Source organism: Malaclemys terrapin, chromosome 4 (genome assembly GCF_027887155.1).
Source record: "Malaclemys terrapin pileata isolate rMalTer1 chromosome 4, rMalTer1.hap1, whole genome shotgun sequence".
Taxonomy (NCBI): Eukaryota; Metazoa; Chordata; order Testudines; family Emydidae; genus Malaclemys; species Malaclemys terrapin.
The window spans coordinates 14,733,203-14,752,697 of record NC_071508.1 but is presented as its reverse complement, the minus strand read 5'-3'; the positions used below and the strand labels follow the sequence as shown (position 1 = coordinate 14,752,697).

General features: G+C 51.0%; 1 protein-coding gene and 1 long non-coding RNA gene across 5 annotated transcripts in view; one reads left to right on the top strand and one right to left on the bottom strand.

Annotated features, from left to right (window-relative positions):
• The window catches only part of SLC41A1 (solute carrier family 41 member 1), a 31,693-nt gene extending 24,438 nt beyond the window's left edge, over positions 1-7,255 (bottom strand). The window contains exons 1-3 of one of the 4 annotated variants that reach the window (XM_054026792.1): positions 7,153-7,255; positions 3,564-3,715; positions 2,304-3,116 (exon numbers count right to left, since the gene is read on the bottom strand). In XM_054026792.1, the coding sequence (XP_053882767.1) occupies positions 2,304-2,687 (384 nt within the window). In that variant the 5' untranslated portion in view covers positions 2,688-3,116; positions 3,564-3,715; positions 7,153-7,255. Of the gene's footprint in view, positions 1-2,303; positions 3,716-3,759; positions 4,639-7,152 lie in introns of those variants that run through there. The other 3 variants (XM_054026791.1, XM_054026793.1, XM_054026795.1) reach the window with 3 other exon arrangements.
• A 279-nt stretch (positions 7,256-7,534) lies between these two features.
• Positions 7,535-13,999, top strand: LOC128837057 (uncharacterized). Its single transcript, XR_008444883.1, has 3 exons — positions 7,535-7,604; positions 11,859-11,913; positions 13,231-13,999. It is a non-coding gene; the product is annotated as an uncharacterized LOC128837057 (long non-coding RNA).
• Positions 14,000-19,495: the final 5,496 nt, after the last annotated feature.

Genomic DNA, 19,495 nt, shown 5'->3' with positions numbered 1-19,495 from the left:
ACACACTGCATAGTTACACGTCGAGCTGCCAGGTTACTGAGGAATGATGAAATTTGATTTGCTGCCTTCAGAAATAAAAGAGGGCTACCAACCCCGGGAGCTGCTGCGTTACCTCCTCCTCCACCTCCTACCGCGTTACTCCCACCTCCACCCCCACCGTCATTAGGGCAGATCTTTGTTTAGAGGAATCGTCAGGTTGATTTCGGGCTTCAGAAAGAGCAGGGGCTCAAAACCGGTGACTAAAAAGGTTTCGCAGGGGTGGGGTTTTTAAAAAAAAATAAACGTCTCAGTAATACCATAGGAATTGCCACACCAGATGAGACCGAGAGTCAATGGCTTTAAATGGCTTTAAAGGACAGGTCTGCAGTGAACTGGAGGGAGGGTGGGAAGGAGAAATCTCATTCTAACCCCTGCTAGGTAAGGCTCACAAAACCGAGATTTCTGTTTTGATTTAAACATTCCCTGGCAGCTCAGACACGGGAGAACGAGTACACTACCGGGCGTGTTGTCTCCGTGCTGTGCAAATCAAAAGCCAGCCAGAACGATAAGTGACCGCGGTTAAAGTATTTTCATGTTGAATGACCTAAAGTGTTGCACACCACAGCTCAGGACAGCTGTGTGGGGATTTTCAAGCCGGATTTTTATTTTGACAGCAACTCTTCACGAGGACTGCTGCATTTTGCTCAGATCAATAACCTCCCATACCCATAGCGAACTGGTACCTTATTCCTGGCATCAGTTTTTACTTCCCTTCAGCTGATGCACGTTTTTGCTGTGTGACATTACTGCGAAAGACAGACCGAAGAAGTCCCTTTTCTATCTTGTTCTGGGTGTTCAGGAAGCTGGTTCACAACACCAGCCCTTCAGGACAGCTGGGAAATGGTTAAGCCGTTGATCAGCTGCCAAGGACACAAGTGCTGGGAACACCAGGGTCGGAGTGTGTGACTTTGGCACCAGATCAATGGTCAGTTAGGTCACTTTCCCCACATAAAATCCAAGCAAACTGCACAGCTTGTTCCCCCTGCAATGCAAGTCACCGCTCCCAGGGGCGGTTACGATACTCTCCAAGTCCAAGAGGTTAAGGTAGCCGCAGTACCACACTACAATAAAATCAGATACTCTAGCTTTCTCAGGGAAGCCTTCCCACTGCTCTGCGAGAGTCACTGCTGAATGGTCAGAGGAATCTAATGTGCATTGCCAATATCACGCAGGGCAAACCCACCCACAAGAGGCAGTATCCCGAGTTGCTGAGTTTCAGAACTAGGGTCCCCCAGACACATTCCCAGAAAGCTGTTTCCAACTCAGCCCTTTAGCATTTTTCATGGAAAGATCAATTTTATTTTTCAACTCTGTTCAGCTCAGGTTGGTCTCCAACCCAGCCCTTGGGGCAACATCAGGATGGAGCCAGTCTCCTTGGATAACGAGGGGGCTCTCTGGCTGCACACAGCCCCCTAACTCGTCCCAGTTTTAATGCGGATCAGGTAGCTGACAGAACCATGGTGCTCTTGAAAAAACATTCAAGCACAGCAGAGGGTGAACTCCACAACAGCTGCTCCGGCTCACACGTGTTCACTGCTACACTGGCTCTAGCCTTCCAAATACACATGAAGTTTCTCTAATAGCATTGCTCTTTGGTTCTAACAATTCCAGGTTCAGAACAGAATGAGACCCGACTGCGTCAAAATGGAAGCAGATGCCTAAATTCCAACCCTCCCCAAGTTATGAGTTTATCTTAAAGCACTGGAGAAAGAAGTTTGCCATTGGTACTTCTATGGCCCCCATCACAGCAGTAGCCAACCGTCTCACAATCCCATGCATTTATCCCTTCCTGTGAGGTAGGGCAGTGCTCTTATCCCCCTTGTACAGATGGGAAAATGAGGCACAGAGAGGCTAAATGACTTGCCCAAGCTCTCTCTGGAAGTCTGTGGCAGAGGTGGGAATTGAGCTGGGGTCTCCCAAGTCCCAGGCTAACCACTGAACCTTCTCTTTAGACACAGAGAAGCGTGCCCTGGGTTAGGGAAAGCTTCCCACATCCTCCTTCGTCCGCGAGCTCTTGCCTTGACAGACCCGTTAGGCAACCTGGGGCAATTCATTCCCTAGCCCACACGCCCAGCCCAACTAGCACTGTGGAGTACTCTGCCCAGAACGGGATCGCAATGCCACATTTCACACAAGCCAGCCAGCCACCACCACACGCCATGGTCCCAGCATTTGAATCTCTTGGGGTAGAATCGAGCCAGGGAACAGGATTCAGAGCCCAAGCCATGCAGAGTCCCCAAAGTAATAGTAGGTTTTAGCCTTACCTGTACTATGTCCAGCACCATGCCAGCCGCTACCGTCCCAAACCCGGCCAGCAGGAAAGGGAAGAGGACCTGCAGCCCGATGGAGAAGGAGGTCTCCTTGAGAGGGGAGGCAGGCTCGGGGCCCTGATCTGTACTGGTGTCGTCGCTCTCGTTGCTCTGGCTGCCATTCTCCAACAGGGCGTCCTCTTCTCGTACCCCTTTGGCGTTGGCCCGAGACTCCAGCACCGCCACCTCCACCCCTTCCCCGTCAGGCTCCAAGAACTCCGAGGGCTCCACGAGCTGCTGCCGGTCCGGACTGGCCAGGCAGTCCACGGGCACAGCCACGATTGGCAGCACCACCCCATTGGTCTGGTGAGTCTCCTTCTGTTCCAGCTTGGAGGACATGCTGAAGGGTGAATGTCCCCCCGACCCTCAACCTGGTGGGGCTACAGCAGGCAGCTGTCCCAGAAAAGACCTGCCCGGGGCTTAAGCCAATGCCCCTTCCGGCATCTAGATACCACCTCCTTTGTTCTTGTGCGCCTGCCCTCGACTGCAGAAGCTGATCCCCTAGCAGAGATCCCCATCAAGCACAATCCAGAAACGGGAGACACCAACCACCAAGCCGGCAGAGAAGCAGGAGGAGATTCCAGATACAACCGCTTGGCTCCGGTTCTCCTGTTCCCAGAAGAACGAGCTGTAGAAGCACACGCAGTCTCCCGGATTCTCTTCTTTGGTTCTTGACACCTTAGTGCATCTTCTTCTAACACGCAGAGTTCCCCCACCCAGCCCTGGCTCCAGCAGCTGGACTCGTACTCAGTTGCTTTTAAGGGGAAGCTGGGAAAACATAAAACAGAGTCAAAGAGTCTTTCAAACCTGGGTGTTACAAAGCAGGATTTTATAATAAAGTTCAAGGGGAGTGGAATTTGGGTTCTATCCTTTTAAAAGAATAAATAAAGTTCCCCTGATTTCAGCTCCTTGGGTCATTCCAGTTTAATTACTTCGCCAGGCAAGGAACTGGGAGGATCAGAGTTTAAAAATAAAGCACTGCCTGAATGAACTCTCTTCTTCGGAGCTACAGATCTGCTTTCTTCTTCCCAGGGACCTTGCTTTCATGGGGAGACAGTGCAGAGGAGTCTTGCTTGGTGTCTGGCAGCTGACAGCACTGGCCTTTTCATGCCTTGTAGCCTCTTTTCCCTGCTCTCTGCAGAACAGCTAGGTCACCAGCAAGCTCCAACTGCAGCAGTGAGCCTCTGTGTCCTCCTGTGTAAGGGAATCTCTCACCTTACAACACGTGGCAGGGATGACTTAACTAAAGGAACAGGAAGTTCCCAGATAGGGTTACTTGCTGAGCCTAGTTAGTGCTGGCAGGGATGCTGGCATTGAGAGACTGCCTGGTTCACACCCACGCTCCAGAGACTGCTGCACTCTTTCACCTTAAAACAGGAGAGAAACAAGGGATACAAATATTTTATCTAACCTTTCCGCAGTCAGCACAATGGCGCATTCATTCAGCAACACTTTCCTCCCATGCACTGGCCTTCAATGGCTTTACTATTCTGCTCTCCAGAACTATGCTGCTGAGCTAGTTAACCCTCCCCCACAACTCCTGGCACACACAGCAGTGGGACAGTGTCAAATGGGGGAGGGGGGAAGGGGAGGAGGTACAGATCACATGGCTTATGCAGGGTGACCGGTCTGCCCTGTTCTGTTCCTCCCACCCAGACCATACATCTCCCATCACCTCTTCCAAGCCTGTAAAGTCCTGGTTGGGATGCTCATGCACCAAAGTCACCAGACAGGGTGACCAGATGTGCTCAGTCCAGAGGACAAATACTATTGTTCAGCCATTGAGAGCCACCGTTGCAACACGAGGCAAGCAGATGCACACGTCCCCAGATGGCCTGCTGCAGGCTCCAGACGTGCCGGACAGCAGAGCGGAACATTTCCCCAGCTGACACATGGGTCGGCAGCCTCCGAGGTCAAGAGCCAAGATTTCCCTGATACTTTGCAATAAGCATGAGAGCAAGCCATAGAGCAGGGGTGGGCAAAATACAGCCCGCAGGCCGGACCCGGCCCATCTTACATTTCTATCCGGCCTCCTCTGCCCCTTCGCGATCTCCGAGTCTGGGCTGCTAGAAGTCCCACAGCGCAGCGGGGTGATCAGGCAGGGTGCATGCCTGCCTGCCGTGGCCCCACATCACTCCAGGAAGCAGCTGGCTGCTGCTGGCACGTCTCTGCGCACCCGGGGGGGAGGAAGGCAGCTTCGCGCGCTGTCCTGGCCCCCAGCACCGTCCTCACACCGGAAACTAGCCAATGGGAGCTGCAGCAGTGGTGCTTGTGGGTGCGGGCAGCGCATGGAGACCCACTGCCCCTCTTCCCCCCCAAGGGGCGCGCAGAGATGTGCCAGCAGCATCCGGCCGCAGCTGCTTCCAGGAGCGGCGTGGGGCCATGGCATGCAGGCAGCCTGCCTGAGCCCTGCTGCACCGCCAGCCGGGAGCCAGCCAGAGCCTGCACCTTGTACCCCCTCCAACACCCCAACCCCAGGTCAGAATCCCCTCCTGCACCAAACTCCCTCCCAGAGCCCACACCCTCTCCTGCACCCCAACACTCTGCACCAGCCCAGAGCTCCCTCCTGCACCCAAACCCCGCACCGCCTCCATTAATAGAGTAGAAATGTGCGGCCCAGGACGACTCACCAAAATCCGCGGAGTGGCACCCCTGCAAAAATTATTGCCCGCCCCTGCCATAGAGGGAACCATGGTTAACAGGCATAGTCCTGAGCAGGCTGGTGTGTGCGCACTGCTGCCCTCTGCTGGACAGAATCACAAGTGCTCCATGGACACCATGGGCCTTGGATTGCTAGGGGAGCTGGAAGATCAGAGCTGTCTCCCTGCTACTCTGCAGTACAGTGAAGTAACTTCTGTGTTGTGGTACAAACCCCCCCTAGCGAGTACTGAGTTCTGCTCAGTGCTGGCTGGGGGCTCAAGCACAAAATGAGCACCTGCCCTTCTCCCCAGACACAATCCATTCGCATCATATGTGGAAGGGGGGGGCATGTAATAAGCAAAGACATTTTACCACACTGAACCATCACTACGTTTGTAAGAAGAAGAACAGGAGTACTTGTGGCACCTTAGAGACTAACAAATTTATTAGAGCATAAGCTTTTGTGGACTACAGCCCACTTCTTCGGATGCAAGTGGGCTGTAGTCCACGAAAGCTTATGCTCTAATAAATTTGTTAGTCTCTAAGGTGCCACAAGTACTCCTGTTCTTCTTTTTGCGGATACAGACTAACACGGCTGCTACTCTGAAACCTACGTTTGTAAGGTGAATCCCAGATTTGCTGAACGGATCTTGCAACAGGGCTGTGACAAGCCACTCAGCTTGTAAGACATACCCTGAACATAGGGTACAGTGCCGAATGCAAAGCGAGCTGGACCCCCCCAGAGGAAAAACCCCACATGAAGCTACAGAGTTTCAACCTGCTACCTTGAGAAGTCTTCCCAGTTTAGTCTCCCTTGTGCTGCAGGAATCTTTACTAAGGGTGGAGGAAAGCTCATTGTGTTATAGTCTAAAAACCACCCCCAGTAATAGTGTCAATACACTAAGCAACGGACACTGGTGCTTAGTTAACCACAACTGGTTAGTGCTTCCTTTTCACCCTCCCTCTGACAGCCTGTGATTCAGGCAACGGATCATTTATCATCATTACTAGCCATGCCAATGCCCACGGGTAGGCCAGCCTGTGATTCAGGAATCTGAGTAATCTAGCCAGCTCCACAAGGCCCCTCCTACCCTCCAGTCCAAACACATGTTTAAGTCACACCTCAAAAGCCGCAACCTCTCTCCACGCACCACTGTGGCTGTTTGGATTGACTATGTCTATTACCCCCAACCTCCAATCGAAGAGTGGAACAGGACCCACCACACACACACACAGAGCATTCACCTTCCTTGGGTGTCTCATTATCCATGAATTGATCTCCTGCCTCTCTCTAGGTAATACCTATAACGCCCCTCCGATAACAACCCCAATGCCATTGGGAAAACCCTCCTGCCCAGAACAAATGCCTTTTGAGTCAAGTACATCTAATATCCATCCCAGCTATATCCCATTCAGATACAGAATTTTAAAGGGACTTGCCCCCAAAGTCCATCACCCCCACAGCCTCTGCTGGGAAAGGATGCATCCAGTCTGGGATTTAGAGGGAAAGCTGGAGACTGACCAATAAGCCTCCTTCCCTAAGGAAAAACAAATGCACGCTGTCCTTACCAAACATGCCTTGGCAATCCTGCGAAGGAGAACGCACCCCAGCACCATCCAGGCAGAGCCCCACCGTGGGGGTCCTATTATTGGGGCACACCCAGGGGCACTGGAACAATTTGTATAGTGGGGGGTGCTGAGAGCCATAGAACCAAACCAAACCCTGTATCTGGTGGAAACTACTTCAAGTCAGAGGGTGCTAGCTGCAGCACCCCCAGTTCCAGCACCTACGGGCACACCCGGCGCTAGCAACAGCCTGAGGATGAGACGGACATACCGCAAGGAGGCTGCATCGAACAGCGGCTCCTTCAGACATCACCACCCCAAAGGCATGAAACTGAACTGCATAAATCCCGGGGAGGATGCAGGTCCCCCCACCCAAATAAGAGTCCCCAGTGCCAGCAGGAATGTGCAGGGGGGCAGAGGGGGGGGGGAGGGTGATAGGGACATATCCTGGAACAGGGCCGGGCACCTCCCCCAGCGGGTGACAAGCCCCCACCTCCACCCAGTGACCCCCCACATCCCCAGCAGGCTGCACCCCGCTCCCCCCCCCCATTGTGCCAGGCTCCCGGCCGGCTGTAGGACCCCCGCCCCGTGCACTGACCTGCACCTGGGGGCTGCTGCCTGCTGCCGGGGCCCGTCCGCTCCCTGCCTCTGCCCCTGTCCCTGCCCGGCCACCGCTACATCACCACTGGCCCAGCCTGCGCTCCCGCGGAGCCGCCGTGCCCAGAGCAGGGAGCTTGACATCACCAGCCTCCAATGGGGCCTCGGCGCCTGCGGTTCTGCCCCTTGTGGTTGGCTGCCGCCCGCAGACGCAACAAGCAGCCCACCCCCGGCCGACGAAGGACTCCATTGGCAGCATCGCTAGCCAACCGCAACTGGGAAGGAGGCCGGGGAGGCGGAGCGAGGGGCCTGCCCTCTGTCACTGGGAGGCGGAGCTTCAGGGAGAAGGAACCAATCACAGGCTGCCTGCAAAGCTCTCAGTTCCTGGCTGGTTGCTGCGGCGCTGCTGGTGCGCACGTGTCTGGCTGTCGCTTCCCCGAGCAGCGTGGTCAGGTCGCTGGGGGTGGGGGGATTTGGGAGCCCGGACGCCTGGGTTCTGTTTCTACCCCCAGGGGGTGGGGAGATTTGGGAGCCCGGACTCCTGGGTTCTGTTTCTAGCCCCAGTGGGTGGGGGGATTTAGGAGCCCAGACTCCTGGGTTCTGTTTCTAACCCCAGGGAGTGGGGAGATTTGGGAGCCCGGACTCCTGGGTTCTGTTTCTAACCCCAGGAAGTGGGGAGATTTGGGACCCTGGACGCCTGGGTTCTGTTTCTAGCCCCAGTGGGTGGGGGGATTTGGGAGCCCGGACGCCTGGGTTCTGTTCCCAGTAGGGTGACCAGACAGCAAAAGTGAAAAATCGGGACAGGGGGTGGGGTAATAGGAGCCTATATAAGAAAAAGACCCCAAAATCGGGACATCTGGTCACCCTAGTTCCCAGCCCTAGCGGGTGGGGGGGATTTAGGAGCCTGGATGCCTGGGTTATAGTCCCAGTGCTGGGAGGGGTATGAGGTCTAGTGGTAAGAGCAGGGGGCCTGGGAGGCCTGTCTCCTGGTTCTATCCCAGTTTGGAGAGTGGGGTGAAGTCTGGGGGTTAGTGCTGGGAGCTGGGACTCCTCGGTTGTAGTCTGGCTCTGCCACTGATAGAAGAATACTTAGCAGCATCCCTTTACATTTCTAAACCCGAGAGACTTAGGTGATGTTTTGAAGTTAATTGAGAATTTTATTGCAGGATCAGTCAGTGCTTGGTGTGCCGTCTGGGCCCCATGCAGAACAAGGGTCAACAGTAAACAGGGGTCATGAGTGAAACATTCCAGAAAACAGAATCATTACAATCATACTTTATCCCTACAGAGCACCTTTCTCTTCAATAGATCAGTGCACTTTTCAAACCTTAATTAATAAGGCATGGGAGATCATCACCATTATCTCTGTTTTGAAGATGAGGAAATTGAGGTGAACCCAGCAGTAGAATCCATCTCTCCTGACTCCCAGCCCCATGCCATAACCCCAAGCCCATACATTGCTCTTTGATAGCTCTTTACATATAAGAATCTCAACATGCTTTACAAACGTTAATTAATTAAGTCTCCAAAGACTTGTGCCAGGAAGACCTTAGATTTTTTATCCCCATTTTATAAAGGGCTATGGTGGTGAGCCACTGATAGGTGACACAGCCCCATGGCCACTGAACAATTGTTAGTGGCAGAGTTGAGAATAGAACCCAGCTGTCTAAGACAGGGGTTGGCAACCTTTCAGAAGTGGTGTGCCGAGTCTTAATTTATTCACTCTAATTTAAGGTTTTGCGTGCCAGTAATACATTTGAATGTTTTTAGAAGGTCTCTTTCTAGAAGTCTATAATATATAACTAAACTATTGTTGTATGTAAAGTAAATAAGGTTTTTAAAATGTTTAAGAAGCTTCATTTAAAATTAAATTAAAATACAGAGCCGCCCCGGACCGGTGGCCAGGACCCGGGCAGTCTGAGCGCCGCTGAAAATCAGCTCGCGTGCCAACTTCGGCACGCGTGCCATAGGTTGCCTACCCCTGATCTAAGGTATGGTCTACACACATTTTTTAAATGGTATAACCATTTTGGTTAGGGCTGTCATTTTTTAATGATAAAACCCCTAGTATGGATGCAGTTATGTAGGCAAAAATATGCCCTAAACCAGTATAAAGTATTCCCCTTCCTATATGGGAATAGCTATACCAGTATAAAGCCCTTTCCACTGGTATAACAACATCCACACTAGGGCAATCATGTTGCTTTAACTGTACTGTGATAGTTAGTGCAGTACAATGTATGGTGTAGACAAGCCCTTCTAGACTAAGCTCTTCAGGGCAGGGACTGTTTGTACAGGGCCCAGCATGACGGGGCTGAAGACCTTTGGCACTACTACAATGCAAGTAATAATAATGAGTCCTGGCTTCCTGGCAAAGTCACTGGGAAGGGAAGGCATCACTTACCTTACAAGTTTGTTAATGCTGTATTTGTGCTATGAATCCTCATGGAGAAGTTGAGAGAAAAGAGATGGCAACTGGCTATGGACTTTGTGGACCTGGAGAAGGCGTAGTCATGTCCCACAAAAGGAATTGGGTAGAGTTTGTGATGGAAAGGTGTGCAAGAAAGATATGTCCAGCTTATCCAGGATAGGTATGATGGAGTGACTACTGTAGTCCAGACTAAATGGGGCTACAGTACAGAATTACCAGTAATCATTGGCCTGCAGCAGTGCTCAGCGTCAAGCCCCTTTTTGTTTGCAATTGTCATGGATGTGATAGGTGAGAATATATGACGGCAGCTGCCTTGGAATTTGCTGATCTCTGTTAATGATAAGTGCAGAAGATGGTGAGACCTTGGGAGGCAACTTTGAACAGTAGCAACATGGTTTTGAGCGGGCTGGACTTAGTGAACGTTGGTAGACCGATGCTATGATAACTGAGGTAGGAGGACTCACCATGAAGGATATCACAGACAGAAACCGTAGAAGAAGAGTGCAAGACATTAAATACCTAGGATCAATGGATGCTGCTGATGGTGCCCTCCTGAGTGATGTCTGGCATTGTACTAAGCTTCGTGGGGCAAATGGTGTGAGCTGACTCCAGTTGTCTGTGACAAAAAGAAGCCAACATAGTTAAAAAAACGCATGTATACAATTGTAATTTGACCCATCTTAATGGAACAGAGACTTGGCCAGCCACAAGAAAGAAAATCAGTGTGCTGTCCACCACAGAGCTGAAGTTATTGAGATGGTCAAATGGTTGGACACCATGTTAGGATATGAAATGGAATTGTAAGGGGCCTAATGCAGTTTGTTCCAATAGAAGACAAGTTGAGGGAGGCTAGGCTACCTTGGTAAGGGTTTATCCACTGGAGATCGGGAAGCTGTATCGGTAGGATGGCTCTTGCAATAATTGTGGATGGAAGATGACCGAGGGGAAGACTAAAGATTCAAAGTGGACTGGATATCAGTAGACCTCGGAGAGGCCAATCTGCATGACAGCCTGGCCTATGTTCGTGAGTTTTGTATGAAGGCTATAAAAATCGCCAATCCTGAAGAGGGAAGTGGCACGAAAGAAGTAGTAGTCCTGACTTCTACTCCTCGGCTCCATCCACCAGACCCCATTGATTCTATCAAGTATAGCTGCAAAGGGGAAAATATACCGATAAGGAGATACATGTTCTCATTCCCAAATCCTGTTTATGGCAAACTCCCTCTTCCCCCCAACAAAAACACACCAAATGCAGTAATTCCTGCTGCTGAGAACTCATTGCTCACTGCTCTGTAGGATTCAGTTTCTCTGAATGAAGCCAGCTTGTCTGATTCAGACAGGTTTTTTTTTTTTTTTTTTTAAACTCACCAGTGGAACTTTTGACCAGTTGTTGTTTTTCCTTCCTGCCTTTCCTTTCCTCCCAGGAAATGGTCAACGGCAAGTTACTATCCAGAACTGATTACGTGATCCCAGGCTTGGTGCCTTAGAGACAGGTCCTGAACCAATGGCTTCTGCAGCACAGTAGTGCAAGGGAGGGGGGGAAAGGGAGAGGAGAGGATGGGGGCAGAGATGCAACACAGGAACTGCTTCTGGTCTGCTTCCCCATCACACACAGAGTGAATCTAATATTACTGACACTAGTGACCTCATCTCTTAAAATACAGAAAACAAGGCCGTCGAGGTTGTGGAACAAGAGAGGCGTTCTGATGGAGACATCTAAAGAGTTATGTTTTGTGTTATTTAACCCCTCTGTGCTCAGGGAATTACAAGCTAGTTTTGCATGGGGAGTTGTTTTTCTTTTAGTATTTGGGATGGTTGTTTCGGAAGGGCACAGTGAATCAGACACTCTTTAAAGCGAGATTGGCATTAATAGATAGAATTAAACACCAAGCTGCCAGGTATCAGGTAAGCTTTTCCCACAGTGCTCCACTGATGAAGGTCGATCTTGATACAGGTACCTATGCACAGCTCCGCCAGTGCACCTTGGTCCCAGCACTTAATTCACATTGCCACTGAAGCCTTGCTCCCAGCTCTGCCAGTGCACCTCAATCCCGATTTTTAGCACCTACAATTATTCCAGCGGGGGTTCCTGCACACAGCTCTGCTGGTTCACCCATGGTCTGAACAGAGAACAATGGATTTCTGATCAGGTCACAAAACATACACCGAATGCCCTGCCTATATATATGTATGTATTTTGGTCTAGCGTGTGGTGAGTTGGCAGTTACTGTGGGCCCTAGATAGCCATCTAATCTACCTATCTATTTTTCATATAGTGCTCATCCTCCTGGTATCTGGAATCTGAGATGATGGCAGAGGAGACTTTGGAAGGTCAGATCTTTAGCTGGTATAAATCAGCATGGCTCCATCGATCACAATGGAGTCAGGGCCGGCTCCAGGCACCAGCTGAGTAAGCTGGTGCTTGGGGCGGCAGATTGTTCGAGGTGGCATTCCGCCCAATCCTAGGGTGGGACGGCCGCATTTTTTTTTTTTGGTTCCGCTCCGGCTGCCCTGTAGAGGGCGGCGGCGCGGAGAACCAGAGCGCCCTGCAGGGCAGTCCTCTTCCTTCCCTCCCCGGCGACCGGAGCGGAGCCCTCGCGGCAGGAGGCGGCGCAGCGGGAGGGGCCACGTGGCAGCGCCCCTGCTGTAGCCCTGGCCGCCCCCTTCTCTCTCTCTCTCCCGCCCGCTCCCTCCCACCCCCCCCAGCCGGTCCCCCTGCACCCGCGCTCCGGCTGCGCCGCAGGTTTTTTTGTTTTGTTTTGTTTTTTGCTTTGCCGTTCTGGCCGCCCCGTTGGTTTTTTTTGTGTTTTTTTGTTTGTTTGTTTTTTGTTTTGTTTTTTGCTTGGGGCGGCCAAAAAGCCTGAATGGAGTGATCGCAGTAGAACTACACCGATTTACACCAGATGAGGATCTCACCCATTAGCTCTTTGCTGATCTCCAAACTTGCCCTCCCCTATCCCTGGTCAACTCCTGTTTTCTTGATTGCTCTCCCAGACCCATGTGAAGTGGTGATCTGTCCTCTCTCTTTTTTTAAAAGAGCAATGGCATTGAATAAAAACCTGGCTCCCAATATCCAGGGGAGGGATAGCTCAGTGGTTTGAGCATTGGCCTGCTAAACCCAGGGTTGTGAGTTCAATCCTTGAGGGGGCCACTTAGGGATCAGGGGTAAAAATCTGGGGATTGGTCCTGCTTTGAGCAGGGGGTTGGACTAGATGACCTCCTGAGGTCCCTTCCAACCCTAATCTTCTATGATTCTATCCCTGAGCTGTGGGGAAGTTCAGCCCTGGATTCAGATCTAGTTTTGCAGTTTGGGCCCACCCCATCATTTTAGGAAAGTGCCACTCCTGCACTGCATGAAAACTGCAGTTTAAACTTTGCACATGTGTTTGCTCCAGCTTTACAAAGATCCACATAGGATTTATATTTGCTTCGTTAATCTGGAAATAGTAGTAGAAGAGTGGGTGTATACTGTCCTTTTGAAAATCAGCTGCATGACGCATGCAAACAATGTAATCTATCAACATGGCAGTTAATGTAAATGTTAATATAAATCTCTATTGGCTGAGAACGCACTGTGCCCGAGATAGGTGTGTGGGGCATGCAGAGCTAGCACTGCATCTACAGTGTGTAAATTTCTTTTCCCTGCAGTGCTGGAATGACCAAATGAGGAACAGGGAAGGAACTCAGCAGCTGATCCTGGAGGTTACAAAGACAGCTGGTGGCATTTAAAATCCTGCTGTCATTTACAGTGAGGAGGAAAATACAGCATTGCTGTTGCCACTGAAAGGGGAATTTGCCCCATGTCTTAGACACAGACCAGAATCAAAACCCTATATCCAAATATCCCAGAACATTGGGAATGCCATACATTGGAGCCAAACGTCACGGGTGAGCCCCATCTGTCCACTGAAGTCAAAGGGAGTTTTGCCTTTAAATACAATGGAATCAGAGTTCTGTCTATGTCCTTATTTAAGCACCATTACCATAATAATCCCACAACACACATTAGAGGTAGGAAAGTATTATTCCCATTTTTATTGATGGGGGAACAGAAACACAGAGGAACTAAGGCCCAGATCCTCCCAAGTATTTAGACTCTTAATTTCCATTGAAATCAATGGAAGTCAGGAGCTTCAGTACCTTCGAGGATCTGGGTCTAAGTGACACAGGAGGTCTGCGGTGGAGCAGGAGTTTGAACCTAGGTTTCCTGTGTAGAATGACTGGCTACTTCCTCTTCCTCCCTTGTCCTGTCAGCCAGCCATATCCAAACTCCAGCTCTGAACTGTGGATGGGAGGGGATCCAGGTCCACTTTCCAGCCCCCTCTCTGTGTAAGACGAAGCTGAGTTCTATTTTATGCTCCCTTCCTTAGGGAACGGATTCAAAATTGCTTCCTTTGCAGTCATGTTACAAAATGAATCCGTGTTTAATGGAACGATAAAAAGAAAATGAAAATATCAAACCGTCTGGATTTATTTCCGCTAAAACGACACCAGGTCAGATTTTCTAACCTTCTATAGCAAAGCCCTGAGGCCCTTTTAAAATACTTCACTCCTTGGGGCATGCAAGTGCTAGAGCCAAATGCTCAGCAGGTATAAATCAGCAGAGCTCCACTGGGTTTGATTGACAGTAGCTGAGGGTCTGGCCCTGGATCAGTACCAATCGTTCAATAACCTTCGGCCCATTTTTTCAGGGGGAGCTACATCTCCCATTGACCACCACTGCACTCAAAATCGCAATGCAGAGAAGTGCAAGATCAGGCCAATTAGTTAATCCTCACTATCTCTCCGCTGTGAGGGAGGTAAATATGAATCCCATTGTACAGCTGGGGAAAGTGAGGCACAGACAGGCCAAGTCACCCCCAAAGCCACCTCAGATTCATCCTAGAGTTGGGAATAGAACCCAAGAATCCTGACTCCTGCTTTGATGCCTTGGCCACAAGATCATCTTACTTCTTTTGTTCAAGAAAACCTGACTTTTAGGACTCTCTTTGTTTCCCCCTTATCTATGCCTTTTGTACAGGTTTTGAAAATCCATGTGCTCTGAACGCTTGCCCTCCCCACCGAACACAAAAACACCACACACAGAAGTGTGACCTTGTTTATTAACGGCCGGGCCAGCTGCATGCTCAGGAAGTGGAAGCATGAAGGAAAAAACCCCTGAGATGAGAAAACAGAAATAGATAAAGTCCAAAAAGGCTGCACTGACGTGCAGAGATCACACAGGCAGGAGGATGAAAGGGCAGGAAATGGGTTTCCAATTGCTGGGCAGCAGGTACAAAAGGCAGCAAAATGCTTAGGAAAAGAAACAATTTACAATCTGGCCACACTGGATCTCAGAAGATTAAGCCCGTGCATTTTACACCAGCCACATCATTTTTATCAGTATTAACTGTGACTCTGGAGAACCGCATTGTGCAGGAGCCTAGTAATGGCCTATGGAGTCATTAGCTACTAATTGGATCAAAATGGAGGGCCTCTTGTGCTGTATGCTTTACAAACAAACAGGAAGAAAGTCCTTGCTCTGAAGAGCTAACAGACTAAATAAACAAGATGGACAAAGGGCGGGTAGCAGAAAGGAAGTGTAATTATCCCCATTTCACTACTGGGGAACTGAGGCTCAGATGCTCAAAGGTACCTAATTACCAGGCCCTGAGATGTGCAATTCCCAGGTCTTAGAAAATTTGGGACAGAAAGTTTGAGTGAGTTGACCAGGGTCACACAGAAAACCTGTAGCAGAGAGAGGGTTTAAACCTGCATCTCTTGTGTCTTAGTTCAGACCCTCCTACAGTTCCAAGTCACCAGACTGAATACAGCCTGGGCTGATAGTGACTGAGAATTCTGCTCTATCGATAGCTGGGTGTGGAAGGAAGGTGCTAGAGCTCAATCTAATTCTTCATGGGCCAGGTGTTCATATTATGAAGAAACCACACCGTGGTTAACACTAACTGCAGTCTCAGCAGAGAAGCCAACGGCTGAATGGGTCATGGAGCCTGAATTATCCCTAGATGGGTCACTCCAGGACAGGGTCAATTCACGTGGGCAGGAAGCATCATCTGATGCGTGCCCTATTCTGTAGAAAAAACACAGGACTTGAGGGCTGTGTTCACCAGCTCTCAAAGCAAAGGGGAGCACCCATCAACTTTTCTTTGCAGAGGGGTAGGTTGGGATGTGACTGCCCAGCTCGGATGTATTCAGCTTTGACCCACATGCTGCGCAGGGCGTGACGAATACAGTTAACTGTCTCCCACGCAAATGTCCAGTGCTTGCCCCTGTGCTGAAGCATCTGGGCAGAGCACAGCCGGAAAGGCCCTCACTTCCTGTGTTCCGTGAAGCCAGGGGTTCCTGTGTCAACAGCTGCTGACGTGGCGACCGAGTGGCCACCTGTCATGTAGAAACGGAGGACATGCCTAACATTTTTTCACCTCATTCTGGGTACAGCCCAAGAGCTCATTTAGATTCATAAAATGGGCTGGAAACAGAATGTTATCACAGGAGAACTCACAGGCCTGATCGCGGGTGACGGGGTGGGTGGGGAGGGGCTGATATTAATGAACCTGGAAACAACAGCAGTGCAGTTCAATCCCTTCACACACCCCCCGCCCACTTGATGGGGCTGCAGCCTCCCCACAAAGCCCCCAAGGAGCAGTGCTGGATTAATCTTTTGTGATGCCCTGGGTCAGCACTAGGGATGTAGATAATGAGAGCACCCAGAACTGTAATAATAAGGATGAAGAACCCATGAGCTTTGGAAAGGATATAGACTCTCCTGCTTCAGGGTATAAGTCCACTAATGGGGGTGAGGATGAAACTTCCCCTGGGTGCAGGTTATCCCTTAGCTATCTCCTGGGCTTCACGCATCTTCCTCTGAAGCAACTGGTGCTGACCACTTTGAGACAGGAGGCTGAACTGCATGGTGTGATCTGGTGTAGCAATTTCTATGTGCTTATTTTGCTCTCCTTCTCTGGTCTGCTCCACCTAAGAGCAAGGTATGAAAATAACCTGTCCCACCCTTTGCATCATGAGCCAAATGGGTAGCTAGCATCCAGTTAGCCACACGGTTACCACTTAGTCATCCTCTCGGTTGTGGAGCAGCCAAGGACCAGTCTGCACTACAAGCCGGAGCTGGCTTGTTAGATACCAGGTTAGCGTGTGACCCCGACATACTGGTATGTATAATGCAAGTTTGGGACACTGTATCCAAGAGATGTTCATGAACATCCCCTGGGCTGTAACAAAGCACAACGGAGTTGGAGTAAAAGCACAATGGAAACTGTATGAAAAGCTGCCAGTGTCATATCTGGTGGCTTGGATGTTGACTCTCATGTCCCATCACCCCAGGCAATCCATCATTGCTGAAGAGCGCTTGCTCTTTCGACTCCCCCCCTGCTTTAACCGCCCCTGGATGCGGTCATTTCCCTTCCTGCTGAGAACTGGACATAGCTTCCTCTGGAGCCCCTCATCATCGCTCTTAAATCAGTCATAGGGGTCTCTATGGAATGATGCAGGGCACTCCCTTCCCCACCATGCTGAGCTCATTATCTCTGCAGCCCCTGCTCTCCCGGGGAAGCCAGGAGGCTGGAAACTAAACCCAAGCCTCCTGCACAGCAGCTTGGTGCAGGTGGGGCATGTGTCATTGAAAAAATTTCCCTGGGACAGTATTTCTGATGGCCACTAGCAGGATTTCTGCTCCATAGGAGGCCCCTGTTGTTAACACCCAGCTAGCTCTCTGCATCTCACTGACTGCACTGCAGGAGAAAGCCTACAGGGCACGACAGCATGGCTACTTTGGGAGATTAGAGGTAGAGTGTGAGTAGCAGGGACAATGGATCAGTTAGTGGCGATAAACTTCTCAGCTTTCTAGCTCAGCTATATCCCTGAATGGCAGGACTGGCACATCAGGGAGGAGTGCAGATTAGGACTAAAGTGCATTGGCAAGAATTCGTGTGGGGAGCTGTGATGGGTGTTTACCCCACACACAGTGAGAAAGGTTAATATGGATCTAAGAAGCCAATTAACCTGCCTGCTTGCATCTGGAGGGTAGGCCAGGATGAACCTGTACCAGACGACTGGCAGATAGCTAATGGGACCTCGATTTTTTAAAAAGGCGCCAGATGCAATCCTGACAACTACAGGCCAATAAGCATAACTTCAGTACCAGGCACCTTGGTTGGAGCAATTGTAAAGAACAGAATTATCAGACACAGAGATGAACACAGTTTGCTGGGGAAGAGTCAACACAGCTTTTGTACAGAGAAATCATGTCTCACCAATCTGTTAAATTTCTCTGGGGCGGTCAACAGGCATGTGGACATGGATGATCCAATGGCTATAGTGTACTTGGACTTTGAGGAAGCCTTTGATGAGGCTCTTAAGCAAATAAGGAGTTATGGGATAAGAGGGTGTGATAGGGGGTGTACCCTCACACAGGCCCTGAAGGGGTTAATGTGGGCCCGAGGGGCCAATTAGGGTATTTCCCTGGATCTGGAGAGCCAGGCCTAAGTGAACAAGAATCCCAGCTGGGCAGGAGTAGGCTGGATTATAAATCTAGGAAGTTTGCAGTAGAAAGGGGCTGCATAGAGAGATTTTGCAGTCCGTCTCTGGGAGCAGAGAGGAGGGGAGGAGAAAGAGGGAAAATAAGCCCTGGGGTTCTAACCCAAGACGAAGGCCTCAGAGGTGTTTTAGGAAAAGGAAGCCTGAGAGGACTAGGTAGGAAGAAGCTGAGGGAAATAGCAGTAAGGGGTAGGACTGTGCAGACCTTGGCTGCTTGTTATAGGGTCCCTGTGCTGGAACCCACTGTAGAAAGTGGGCCTGGGTTCCCTATCAACTGCTGGGAACCGCAGGAGCATTGGAGATGCCAACTGGACAGCTGGTCTGGAGAGACCACGTTACCCCATGTAGTGATCCCTGGGCTGGTAGGGAGGCCACTTTGTAGCACTGCATCTAGTAACCAACAGTCACCTAGCAGTCTATGGCTCTGGCCCTCTGGCAGGCAGAGCAGTAAACGGTCCCTAGCCCAGGTGGCAATCACAGCCTTGGCTCTGGCCTTCAGGGCAGGGAACAGACTTTTGCCTAAGCCTCCTGGCTAAGGCAGCCAGCAAACACAGTCTAGGCCCACAATCTCCTGGCTGGGGCAAGCCACAAACAAAGCACATGCCTTCTGGCCTAGAGGTGAATAGGCCACCACCCTAGGGGTGGTGTTGGCAACCGGGGGACCCAGACCCCCCCTACTCCACCAGTCCCAGCCCAGGGCCCTGACATTGGCAGATGGTTCCACCAGTGGGTCAGCAGGGATCCCACCAAAATACAGTGTCTCATGCTCTGGCAGCAAAACCGGACTACAATCTGGTTTCCCTGGGCTACTTCCTACCACAGACTGGGCATAGGGCTCTGTATTCCCAGGGTCCTCCAGCTTCTCAGAGTACACGGCTGCCAGCAGTCTGGGCAATTCCTCTCACGGGTTGGTCTTCTCTGGGGACAGGGCGCTGCACAGCGCAGTTTCAGCTCCAGAGCTCTGCAGCAGGCTGGAGACATCTGCCTCGTTCTGTGGTAACAGCCCAAGTGAGCTGCAGGGCCAGCCCTTTATACTACCTACCACCAGGGCCGGCTGCAGGCACTAGCCTGGCAAGCAGGTGGTTGGGGCGGCCACTCCGGAGAGGGGCGGCATGTTTAGCTATTCGGCGGCAATTCGGCGGACGGTCCCTCACTCCTGCTCGGAGCGAAGGACCTCCTGCCGAATTGCCGCCGCAGATCGTGATCGCAGCTTTTTTTTGGCTGCTTGGGGCAGCCAAAACCCTGGAGCTGGCCCTGCCTACCACGCCCCTCTGCTTCTGGCACGGGGGCTGATTTGGAGATGCCAACTGGACAGCTGGTCTGGAGAGACAATGTTACCCCATGTAGTGGTCCCTTGGGCTCA